Source organism: Syngnathus acus, chromosome 1 (assembly GCF_901709675.1).
Source record: "Syngnathus acus chromosome 1, fSynAcu1.2, whole genome shotgun sequence".
In the NCBI taxonomy this organism is placed as follows: domain Eukaryota; kingdom Metazoa; phylum Chordata; class Actinopteri; order Syngnathiformes; family Syngnathidae; genus Syngnathus; species Syngnathus acus.
Genome location: NC_051087.1, coordinates 5,281,696 through 5,293,640, shown reverse-complemented (window position 1 = coordinate 5,293,640; position 11,945 = coordinate 5,281,696). Strand labels below are relative to the sequence as shown.

At 41.4% G+C, this 11,945-nt stretch overlaps 2 protein-coding genes across 4 annotated transcripts; one reads left to right on the top strand and one right to left on the bottom strand.

Moving 5' to 3' along the window:
* Positions 1-272: 272 nt before the first annotated feature.
* On the top strand, positions 273-1,587 carry smdt1b (single-pass membrane protein with aspartate-rich tail 1b). Its single transcript, XM_037252134.1, has 3 exons — positions 273-480; positions 1,118-1,281; positions 1,360-1,587. Exons 1-2 carry the CDS (start codon positions 319-321, stop codon positions 1,253-1,255), a joined length of 300 nt encoding a protein of 99 aa, XP_037108029.1. The 5' UTR covers positions 273-318; the 3' UTR covers positions 1,256-1,281; positions 1,360-1,587.
* LOC119123184 (TRIO and F-actin-binding protein-like) lies at positions 1,484-11,131 on the bottom strand. 3 transcript variants are annotated; one of them, XM_037252087.1, is made up of 12 exons: positions 7,139-7,216; positions 6,608-6,657; positions 6,449-6,517; positions 5,928-6,017; positions 5,652-5,746; positions 4,413-4,998; positions 3,728-3,962; positions 3,439-3,538; positions 3,010-3,169; positions 2,773-2,877; positions 1,922-2,008; positions 1,484-1,832 (listed from the first exon to the last, which is right to left on the bottom strand). In XM_037252087.1, the coding sequence occupies exons 2-12, from the start codon at positions 6,632-6,634 to the stop codon at positions 1,677-1,679; spliced, it is 1,710 nt and encodes a 569-aa protein (XP_037107982.1). In that variant the 5' UTR covers positions 6,635-6,657; positions 7,139-7,216; the 3' UTR covers positions 1,484-1,676. The 3 variants fall into 3 exon arrangements, with proteins under 3 accessions (XP_037107982.1, XP_037107991.1, XP_037107974.1); XM_037252096.1 differs by having other exon boundaries at positions 4,842-4,998; XM_037252079.1 differs by lacking the exons at positions 1,484-1,832; positions 1,922-2,008; positions 2,773-2,877; ... (4 more) ...; positions 5,652-5,746; positions 5,928-6,017 and adding exons at positions 7,282-7,432; positions 7,705-7,844; positions 7,918-8,930; ... (2 more) ...; positions 10,311-10,467; positions 10,815-11,131.
* Between the last annotated feature and the right edge of the window lie 814 nt (positions 11,132-11,945).

Genomic DNA, 11,945 nt, shown 5'->3' with positions numbered 1-11,945 from the left:
TCTACATAAATGATAAATTAATTAAAATAAATAAACATATACATTTTATACAATATTTAATTACTACCATAGTTCAATCAGACAACGCGGTAAACAGCTCATCTAATACACAGGAAGAGCCTTAAATATATGATTAAATTGTGTTTGGTGACGACTCTGTGTATTACTTAATTCGACGATCTTGGTTTAACAGCATTTAAAAAGTAATTCAACTTCGACCCCGTGTATGATAAAGGCTGCTAATGAAACTGGCGTCATCAAAAGGAAACACCCGGAACGTCATTTTTTGACACCGCCCACAATTTTACACTAGGAAAAATGGCGACGAGTGTTTTACGGATCTCCCTGCGACCTAACATCAGGAATGCTGGACTACTGGCTCGTAACAATGCTTCAAAAACATCATATCTAAACAGGACAACGCAAACTCGAAATGCAGTTTCGTCGTCATCGGGGGCAATCCTACCGAAACCAGATAAAGTAAGTGTTTTGGAGGTCGTCTTGTCAATGCGAGGAAAATGACTAACCTTGTGGGCGGAATTTTACTTTTTATGACATATATTTTGGCCAATCGCTATGCTGATACGGGTCTGGATTTGTCAAATGAGCCAATGAACGCGTGTTTACACAAGTTACAGGCAATATGCGGAAGTACTTTTTGGCTATATAATAAAAATAATAGCGGATGATTGAAATTACTCTCTTCGGGAAAAAATAGCATTCCAATTATCGTAAATTTAACTAATATCTTTCTTGTCGAGCTCTTCAAGGAAAACGCTCCTACCAAATCCTGCTTTTTTTTTTTTTTTTTTGCCGTATGCGCAAAAATGTCCAGCGCAAACGATGACTAATGCAGTACTGTACACTGTCAGCGTTGAGTGATTGCCAATATTTATAATTCAAATATTTCCCCCCTTTGTGCTCCCATATGACCTAAAGAAAGTACAGTATTTTTTGTTAGTTCATATTAACTTTCCCTGTTGGGTTTTAATTACTCGATTATGATCATGTGTAATCAGATTAGTGCACAAACAATTCATATGCATCAACAAATATTAATCTTGGGTAATCCACTTTTTAAAGTCTAACATCCATATTTTGCCATTATTCCCGTTAGACGCCCTTCGGTCTCATCCGCATGACTGCAGTGGTGGTGCCATTTCTCTATGTGGGAACTCTAATCAGCAAGAACTTTGCCGCTCTCTTGGAGGAGCATGACATCTTCGTTCCAGAGGATGATGACGACGACGACTGAACTGACATTGACTTATGCAACCTTGGGTAAGGCATGCCCAATTTGTGCTGTTTCAGTTTGTGTTGCATTCCTCAACTTGACCTGTTTTTTTTTATTATGTACAGGGTGCATTGTTGAGTCCAAGAATATCATAAGGCAGAAGGAAAATGAGGAAGATGAGGCATTTATCCTTCCAGATGCATCCACCTACCTCTGCCCATCTCTTTCCTCTGTCCTCCACACTATCTGTCACCATAACATATTTTACAAATTCTCATATCATGTGAGGCTTAAATAATTAAAAGCATTCACTCTTGTTTGCATCTTGTGAACTCAATAAAGCAAGTCGAAAAACATCTGCGTGGTGGCGTCACAAGTTTTGTTGCATCACTTGTGTGGAATTTTCTTTATTTGCATTGAATGAGGTTTTTACTAGTTAGCTTCATTGGTCACAGGCTTCCCTCGCTCTCTCCTGTCGTGCAGCGTTGACTAGTCTCAAGTGTTCATTGAGAGCATCCACCTCCAACCTGCTTCGACCCTTCAAATCACTCAGCTCCACATAAGCCTCCTTGTAGCGCTCATAGGCTGCCTGCTTCTCCTAAAAAAAGCACAATTGAAACTCCTTGCTAAGATAATGTAGCCTTAGCCATAATGCTGGGGCCAGTGACATGTCGTTTGTATCCATACCTTAGCGAGAGACTGGACTTCACTTTGAAGGCAGTTGACCTCTTTCTTAAGAGACTGCACCTCATTTTCTTTGGCTCGGAGCACCATCTAAGAGGGGAAACGGTCAAGGAGCTTGAATATGTTTTGGACTGAGGCTTTGGACATGGAGAATAAAAATAATTATAATCTATAATGTTTTTATACAGGACAAAGTAGCTAATATTTGCACCAACTTCCTATCTTTTACAGCAGTCAGAACAATCAAAGTGCTACACGCCTCATGATTTTAAAATCATGCTAATGTACATTTATTAGCTGTTATTAAAAAAACAATGAAAATAATGAGTCATTACTGTTAAAATCATTTCTCAGGATCATAAGTATTCCGACAAGTCCCATAAAAATGCTTAATAAAAAAAAAAGCCCACCCTGACGGATGATGATTTATAGCTGCTATTTTATGCATGACGAGAATTTGGTTAGAACGGTTTTACAATCGTTAGCGTGGGGAGCGCCATTCTAGAGCGATTCTCTGGTCAACCAGTAGAGGGCAGTGTGCGCTGCTCAATAAAACCAAACATAGGGAAACTAACAAGGCCATGATAAATAAAGTATGATAATGATGCATCAGGGACTCATTACTGGGATGGAAGGCAACACATTAAGCACCCTTGCTCTAACAATTTGTCTCTTTAAATTGGATCCAAAATCCCTCAGCACACGTCTGCCAAATCCAATTTCAGGTACAATTAAAACAAAACAATAGAACTAGGCCAGGGTGCGGCCAGCTGGTCACAGTTTCCCTACGGTTTTTATGGAAGAGTTGAAATTGCATAAATTTGAATTCAGCCACAGATTACCGCTGTCACTACCTCAACTTCTGATGCCACGTTGCCAAGGGACCGCACGTCCGGCCTCTGTCCTGTGATGAAATAGCGCATGCGGCTAATCTCTTCGGCCAGCTTGGCTTTAAGCTCCTGAGAAAAAAAAAAAAAAAAGTCACTTATATGCTTTGACTGATGAGGTTAAGCAATGTTGCACAATCAAACGGGGTGAGCATAATTGAAGTTGTTTATAGTACACCATATAGAGCTCTGGAAATCATTGACCTGGTTCTCTCTCCAAAGCTGTTGCAACTCTCTTTCTTTGCATTCCAGATCGCTTTCTTTTCTTTGGCTGCTCCGCTCGGTGATACTCAGCTGCATACATTTCTCGGAGAAACGCTCAGACAGGACATCCAACTCACGATGCCACACGTCCACCGGCAACCTGACAAACACAAATAAATGTATGAATGTTGAATAAAAAAAATTAATGGTAAAAGAAAAAACTTGCAAGCAACTTCTCAACAATTTGTAATTTTAGTATTGACACATAGACGATGAAGAATTTGTCTTGGTGGGCCATATATAATGACACTACGGGCCAAATTTGGCCCGCAGGCCATAGTTTGATGCCCTGCAGTATACAGTACACAAGTGTGGTGAACTGGAACACGAGGACACACGGAGTCACGGCGAGAATGTATGATTTGGTACATGTGGCTTCTGCAAGATGCCTCCGCACGTGCGTCTCCCCCAGGCAGCCGCCTGGCCTTCTCCAGCTCCTCTTTGTGGGCTTCTTTCAGGGCCTCCATGGCTGTAATAATAATGTTTGCCAGTCAGGAAATGATTCCTGCCTCGTGCTAAAACATCACATGGCTCACTACCACCAGATGTCTGTTACCATGGGAGCTGTGATCTTTTCATTGTGTTTTATAATATTTTATATTAAAATATACAATGATGCCATTTTGAATACTGTTAATAAATGGTCTTTCGACTCAACCTTTAGCAGAAGCTTGCCGTTCCTCCTCCAGCGTTTTGTTTTTTCGTCCCTCTAACTCGCCGATCTCCTTCTCGTGTTTTTCCTGCAGCTCTTGCAGTTCTTTGTGATGGGATGCTTCCATGGCTTCAAGCCGGGCCACGCAGGGGGCCCCGGGTCCACATGGACTGTCCACGTTTATCAGCTTGGCAGGACGCTCTCTTTTAATGCTCTCCATTTGCTCTCTAAGCGACAGTGCCTGTAAGATGAAAACGGAGAAGATGAATGGAAATGGAACTCCATTAGGCATTTTTATTAGAATAGTGCTCAAGCGATTCTAGATTTTTAATGACTCAGGTAATGTGATCCACAAAAATTGGATAGATGGCAACCTGATTTCTTCTTGGTCATCGAAGACATCTTTAATCGTCCAAAATTTAACCGAAGATGTCTTTTGTTATGAAGGTGAAACATCTTTTTTGTCCGTTTGAACTATTTCCATTCTCATATTTGTTGACATAAACACATCTTGTGAGCACCTTCAATTATTTTGATTTTTCATCATTTACAATATAAATATTGTTCGTAAACTATTTCAGATACTATCTTCATGGAAATGTCATGAACCTAAATGAGCCGCTCTGTGTGAGCTATAAAAACAAGTCCTGCTCCGGCCCTGCAAGTAAAAGTGTCCAAATACATTCCTCACCTCCTTTTGAAGTGCTTCGGCTGTGTTTGTTTGAACAATGTGTGACCTGTTTACAGTTGCAGGAGCCTCCCTTGAGAAGTCACTTGGGGAACTGGTGACAAACCCTTCATCCTTGTCAGTTCTTGAGTGACAGTTCTGGGTGTCAACACGAGAATCAGAGGCCTGGACTCCGATGAGTGACTGCGCGCTCATGTCCCTAAATGACAGGCTCTCAAATTCCATCCACTTCCTGTTGACCTCTGTGTCCGTGGGGTCAATGACGGGCACGGGTACACTCCCCCTCTTCAGCTCCATGCAGTCCCACCGGCTGCTCATCTCGCTGAAGGGGGCAGCGTCCTCAAACCACTTGTTCCTCTCCTCCAGCCGCTTAGCCCAATCCCGGTCCCAACCCTCCTCCTGTTCTTCTCGTCTGAGAGGTTCTGAGCTCACCTCCGCATGCACGTCCACGTCTGCTGGCGGATGGAGGCCTTCAACCGGAGGGGAGCGGGCAGCTGTGCTGTCGGAACAGGTGAAGCGAGCAGCCGGTTGGCATGACGACGGGCCGCGGGAGAGGGGGTTCTCTTTCTGGCTGACGCTTTCTGATTGGCTGAGGGGAGAACGGGGCAAAGTGAAGGGGCTAAGGTTACACATCAGAAGAAAGATAGGAGGCCTCGTCGCCGACAGACCACCCAAACGCACGTCTTTGATGAACCCGGGGATTTCCGACTCCTTGCGACATTCCTTTATTCTTGGAAGAGATGAGAATTTGACGGAATATTATAATCAAATGTGTGTGTTCAACTTATTTAGTTTTTTTGTTTCTTGTAGTCGTATTTATTGTGGCGGAATTTACTTTCGGGAACACCCCCACAAATAAGTGGTCTCAACCTATCGACATTGATGGAAAAGCCTTTTTAGCAAATGGCAAAAATCCAAAACTAAAAACACAGAACTGAGAAAATATGATGGAGCTGGTTTTATTACAGTCAATCAATTTTTAATGCTTTTGAGTAGCGATTTTTTATTTCATTGTGACGTAAAAATGTTTTGGCCTTTACCATATTTTGCATTATTATTATTATTTTTTTACAAAACACTAATCTATCTTCTTTAACCAACCCCTAAGGGTCAATGATGTATTTTGGGATTGGAATATGATCTAAGCCATGTCAGAAAAGGCATTTTTAGACTCTACAGGCTTTTACCACAGGCTATTTTTTTTTTCATTCAAGCCAGTTTCCAGTATGGAGCCACACTCACTGCGTGTTGTTCTGGATGGCCTGCTTCAGTAACGTCACCCAGTTCCGCCGCAATCTAGAGGTCACTGTAGAGAGAGTGAACACTGCCCTCTTTGTCTAGAAGTAATCAAAAGACCCAGTAAACACACACACGCACACACACACACACACACGCACACATCGTTAAAGAGGAAGCAGTCAAACGTATAATAGATATGAAACTGAGCAGGGTAATAAACAATGCTGATACATTTTGTAAATCAATTAGCCAAGTGGGGGGGAAAAAAAAGTACAATACTTGAATCTGGAGCCCGTAGTTTTTTTCCACATCCCAGTCTGACACGTTGACACAAGCGGATAAGTGAATTTCTCCGTCCAAGTCATCTGACTATTGCACAAGAAGAAAACAAACAGCAGTCTATGAATTCATAGATAACTTGAGTTATGAAATACCATGAATAAATCAGAATTTGGGAAGCCCTATAAAAAAAAAAGCAACTGATGCAACATACAGTTAAATAACAAGTATAAGAAATCTCAAAGTCATTGTCAGGCAGGAAACCTCCTTTATCCGAATTTGGTCAATTTTTAATTTCTTTATTTTCATTTTTTCAAACCTGTACCATCAGTCAGTCCTCATGGGTTCATTATTTCTACAAAGTATTGACCAAATGTTGAAAATGGCTTCGCTTTCTTTATTGATGCAGTGCAGTATATTAATGGCTTAACAAACATGTCGTGTTTTTGGTTTCCTGAAAAGTGCTAAGAGGGTTCCGTCTGGCATCAGTGATAAGTGGCCTTTTGTGCTTTATCAAATACCTCCTCAGCCTCTGGGTCCTTGTAATATTTCAGCGACTCATCATCCAGAACAAACCAGTGTTTCCTCCACTGTGAAAAAAACCCAACAACAAAATGGTTTCCAATGTATTGGTGGCAATTGCACAAAATGAATGAAGATAGAAAATTTATTATTTTGACCTTGTCGTTTTCATCCAGTCGAGACATCCACCCCTTCAGAGTCGCAGCATCTGGAAACGGAAGTATGAGTAAGCATTTTATTGTGGTTTCCGTGTCAGTTACGACAGATAAAACAAAGAAGACCAAACTTACAAAAAAAACAACAACTCTGACTAGTGTGTGCCACGATTGGAATAAATAGAGAAAAAGCTGATATTTCTTCATATGGTGGCTGAAGAGGTTTACTATAAAGAGGATGTACGTAATTACAATAGTAAAATAAATTGCGTATGTTGGGAGCAATAAAGAATACAAAAAAAAAAGGCTGGGCTAAGTTGTATTTAAAATAAATCCATCCTATTAAAGTGTGAACAAAATAAAATGAAAAAAAATAAAAAGCTACTCACATGGTTGATGGTATCCAATGTAAGAGTGGGGATCAGTGAAATTAGACATGAAATGAAGTTTTTACTATGGCTGTGTTGCTTGAATGATTCTACAAAAATTTAAATAAAAATACACCATTTTCTTCCTCCTACACAAGAGCTTCACCTGTGTCTGCGGACAGTCGTGAAGTCCTCGCTCATCCGGCTTTGAGTCTCTCTGCTCCCCACTTTGCTTGTCTGAATTCTGTGATGGAATGACCGCAGTGTTAAATAGATTGTTGATGTTTTGGTTTTAAAAGAAAATGGCACCTGTGTATGGAGAGATGTTGTCGACTGTCTTTGTGATAAGCGACCGTTCTCCGAGTCCTTCTTCTCTCTCCTGTCTCTCCCTCGCTCTCTACCTCTGCCTCTCTCATCCGAAGCAAAATTCCAACTGTAGAATTCAGCCTGAGGTTGATGGCTTCACGATTGCATATAAAAGTAGTAAAAAAAAAAGTTAATTTTAACAATGTAACAATGACACTCTTGTATTAAATCTCATTTAGTTTCATGCTCCCGATATAATCCATCAAAATCTACCCTCCCGAAAATATTTTAATTAACAATGTCCATAAATAATTAGTGAAAATGTCTACTAACTAAAATAAGTTTACAATAGGAGTTTTTGCTAATCTTTCACCCCACACAAGCAATCATTGTATTTTACGGTACAGTTGTGATGCCACCACCAACCTTTGAGTCCGAAACCTTTGTTCTCTACAAGGACTTGGACTCTGGTTCCTCTTCGTCAGACCTGGAAAGTCTTCCTCTGACTCCACTTGGATTGTCGGAATGTCAGCCAGTACGATGTAGTCTTCCAATGTCATCCCCACCTCAGAGTTAGAAAAGCAGGGGTGCCTAATTTTGTGGCAAGTGGGTCAACTTCATAAAATGCATGTGACTTACCTCCTCGAGCTCTTGAGCAGCCGTCTTGGGTTCAGAGAGGAGCAAGGCCTCCATGCCGCTCCTCACGTTACTCCTGCTTCTGTCACGGCCGATCTTTGTATTTTTGCTCTCGTCCATTTCCGGGATCACGACAGGTGGCGGCGACCCAGCCGACCCTTGGTGATCCGTGCCATGTTTCAAACTACGAGAGATGGGAATGCCCAGCACAGACTGTGAAGATCCCTGCCAGGATCCAGGAGAGGCGCTTAGTTTTGGTGAGGTGTTGTTGTGTGAGCCATTTCTGGACAGAGAGCCTTCTTTGCTTCGAGGAGATCTCTGGGATCCCTCATTTGTGTTCTGTTGAAATATTGAGGAGGAAGTACGGCGGGAGATGGACTCCAGATTTCTGTAGAGCCTCTCAGAGTCTAAACTATGCTTGTTGGAAGTTTGTGATGGGCTTTTGGATTCTCGGCTACATCCTCCTTGTGCTTCATAGCCTCCATTTTGTGAAAAGGAGTCGGTGCGCTTGTGAGAAGCTGTTAGTCTGGACGGTGACACCGTTCGAGAGGCAAAGGAGCCTCGTCTACGTGATGAGCTGGACCTGCTGGATGTACGCTGAGAGGGAAGGTGAGACGAGCCATGAGATCGAGTCTCACTTCTGGAGAGAGAGCGCATTCGGTGGTCTGAGCTCTTGTGTCTGTCTGGGCTCACTGAGCTATGACGTGTTGGAGAGTTCCTCGATGACTCGGTCCCCTTTCGGAAATTGGAGTGGTATGAATACCTCTGAGGAGATTCGCTTCTCCAAGTGTCCAGCATGTACGTTTCAGGGTTCCTCCTCTGGGAGGGAACACCGAGATTGATGTTCCGATACGGGACAGAGGCTTTGGGTTCAGGGACGTAATTGTTGGGGAGTGGACGACCCCTCTCGTAGTAGCGATAAGATTTTTTGTTGACATCCTCTGTCAGATGTTCACTATCAGTTCTTCGGTCTGGAGAGAAGTAGCCACTTTCTTGTTCCCTGACTCCTCTGGACTCTGAAATCCAAACAACATTTGAATCACCGGAATCGGAATGAGGTGAACTGCGGAAAATTGCTTTGTAATATCAAATGACTTTTAGAATTTTTGCCAGTGTCGTGTTATGTGCAGAGTGACCTGAAGTTCTGCGGGATCTGTTCCTGCCTCTCCTCTCGTCCATCCAGGGACTCCCAGCACTGCGAATGGGAGAAGGGTCCATCCGGGTCATATCTCCGAGGGTGACACAATTCCTTTCTGAACTTGGGGACCTGCTCCTCTCTGGACTGTGGCTATTATTTGTAGAGCTGAAAAAGGAGGTAGAAGGACAACAACAAATTGGGTGGTAAGTGTGTGCCGATGCGGAAGTAAAAAAAAAAAAAAAACAGGCTTAAGGACATATATAACGTGTCACCTAGATTGTGTGTCAGTGTCACAGATATCAAGTTCGCACTCAGGACTCAAACTGCGGACAAGACTCCACTCGTAGGTCCAAGCATCTGTGATGTCATCACTGCTGGCACTTGAGTTCACCTCAGATAAGACTTGCTCATCATCACCCAACTCCTGAAAAATGAAAGAAAAAACACAATACAATCAATCATCTCTATCATCAATATGGGAAAATGATCAATTTTTAGTTTGTCCAATTTTTGCTCATTATAGCGACTTAGCTCGCGCCAATAATGAAAAGTGACACAGCAGAGAAAGATTGGAAAAGAATGAATCGCAATTTAATTAGACCACATTAAAATAATATTTCCCACAATACAATACGACAAATTGCACTTACTGTCACCTCTATCTTCCATCCAAATCAGCTTCCACCAACAATTATGACCCTCTTCATTCATCTGGCGGAGCTAACGCCTCTACTGCACGCCGGACGTAACACAAGCTAGTCCCTGCTCACCCTCATTATTATTTCATTTCTCTTTTGCATTGTAAGAACCGCCCACATGACTCTTATCTTGATCCCTTTTTTGCCTCAACACTCATTAGTGGATACGTTTTGATCCTCCAGATTTCAAAGTCCGTCCTGCCCCTTATGTATTTAGAAATAAAATTACTTAAAATGAACTCAATGTTATTTCTTGGTGGACCATAAGTGTCATCTGGTCATCTCATATTACAACAGATTCCCTTTGCTTCCGATGAACTATCATCAATTAATCATATAGATTCCAACAGCACCTTGTTGTTTCATTTGGTTGATATCATGACCTCAATCAAGCCAATGTGTCACCACCTCGTGCTAGGTGTTCTAGTCTTTTCTTTTCCCTGGCACTCCTAATAATTTGTTGGCTGGAAGTAGACTGAACCTTAGACCATCTGAAAGCAGGTCTAAGTTGTGGCGCATGCGGTGTAACACAGAGGTTTTTGACTGTGTCATGTACACACCCACTTTTGTGAAGCATCTTCAGGTGCAGTGTTAAGGTGCATGTGATCTGGCCGCAGGCAGGTGCTGCAACGAGACGGGTCAAAGGTGTTGGGCTGGAAACGCCGGCAATAGCAGTCCTCAGATGGTAGAGACATGTCGCCTGTCGTCGTCCGGCATCTGCCATTGAGTCATTATTAAATTATGATTGACTAGCTTTCAGTTAATATTAGTGTGGACTTATTTCCCAGGAGACTCTTTGTATAATGAGAATAACAAGTATTAAAACATTTTAATTAATTGGTAACTCTTGTTGATCAGGCATGCTATTGAAAATGAAATGATATAAACAGAATGACATCACATTTCATATTTCTTATTAATTATAAATGTGGGCATAATCAGAATAAGCACAAAAAGATTATCTGGCAAAGTTTACTTGCATCTCTCATTTAAAAATTTAGTTGTTATGCTCAGGATCATACAGAAACATCTCAATCAAAGCCTACGTTATCAATAGTCTTTACCTTCTTCAAAGCTTTGGTTCTTCTCCCAAGCAGTTGCCTTTAGGTTCAAATAGTTGTTCTGGTACTTTGATGCATTGTTCCTTGGTTGAGTTCTTCCAAACTAAAGTTGATTGGTTCTCCCACGGGCCCACATGGAGACTATGTTGTATCCGATACCATCATCTTTACAAAGTAGACTGACTTCTGACAGCTGTCTTATGGAGAAGGCGAGGTTGCTACACAGATGGTTGCCATGACAGTGAATCAGCATGGACGTGAAATAAAAGACAACGACACCATCCGATCCTGGAACAGAGCACACTAGTACAAACAGTATGAATTTGGTAATAAGGCCTTTTATCTGAGTCTGCCTAGTAACTGCAAAATTAAATTAATGGAGGTGTATAGCAGGCAATGGAATGCCATTTTGTGCCTGTGGACTCATTGGCATTTCCAATATCTGTATATTATCTATGGTCCTAATAATACGAATGCAGATCTAAAAGGAAATGACAATTATGGTTGGATAGCCTCAGCCCACAAGAAACATTTAAACCCACATGACCTAAAACCCAAATTAAAAATAGAGTGGGAAATTGGCCTTAAACACGGTTGAATTGATTATTAATATGTTCAATCTAATCAATTACAGAATGTTTAAAGAATGAAATTATATCTGTACCTGTACCAACAAATGTTCCAAGTGTTACGGTCACTTTGAGATTCAAGCCACAGGGGGGCGTCTTTTTAGAGCCAACAATACTGTGTGAATTCAGCCCATTTAAAAAAAAAAAAAAAAATAAAAAATAACAACTATGAAGCCAAAGCGGCAAATGGCTATAATTAAAAAGGTTGGCAATAACAATGAACAGGCAACTAACTATTTTTGTGTGTGTCTATAAACAGCAGTTAGCTCACAAACTACTTCTACCTTAAAGTTTCTCAAAGGGTACTTATTATGGTATCACATCCATACAAACATAATTTGCTATATATTAAGCAATATCATAATATATTTAAGACTGTAACTAATACTTATAGTACAACACTGCATAATTTAGGTATCCGCTGATTCCAAGCCCCCGAGACTAAGTGATTTCCAAGTACACTGTCTCCTTGATAACACTTAAAATATGTTTTGCATGATTGAAC

What these genes read in the sequence shown, in the direction of transcription:
- smdt1b (XM_037252134.1), top strand. Translation starts at nt 319, where the DNA reads ATGGCGACGAGTGTTTTACGGATCTCCCTGCGACCTAACATCAGGAAT. An exon ending in TCCTACCGAAACCAGATAAA is followed by an intron (nt 481 to 1,117) that starts GTAAGTGTTTTG and finishes TATTCCCGTTAG; the next exon opens with ACGCCCTTCGGTCTCATCCG.
- LOC119123184 (XM_037252079.1), bottom strand. Translation starts at nt 10,445, where the DNA reads ATGTCTCTACCATCTGAGGACTGCTATTGCCGGCGTTTCCAGCCCAAC. An exon ending in GACACTGACACACAATCTAG is followed by an intron (nt 9,218 to 9,324) that starts GTGACACGTTAT and finishes CTCCTTTTTCAG; the next exon opens with CTCTACAAATAATAGCCACA. An exon ending in CAACATCTCTCCATACACAG is followed by an intron (nt 7,217 to 7,281) that starts GTGCCATTTTCT and finishes ATTCCATCACAG; the next exon opens with AATTCAGACAAGCAAAGTGG.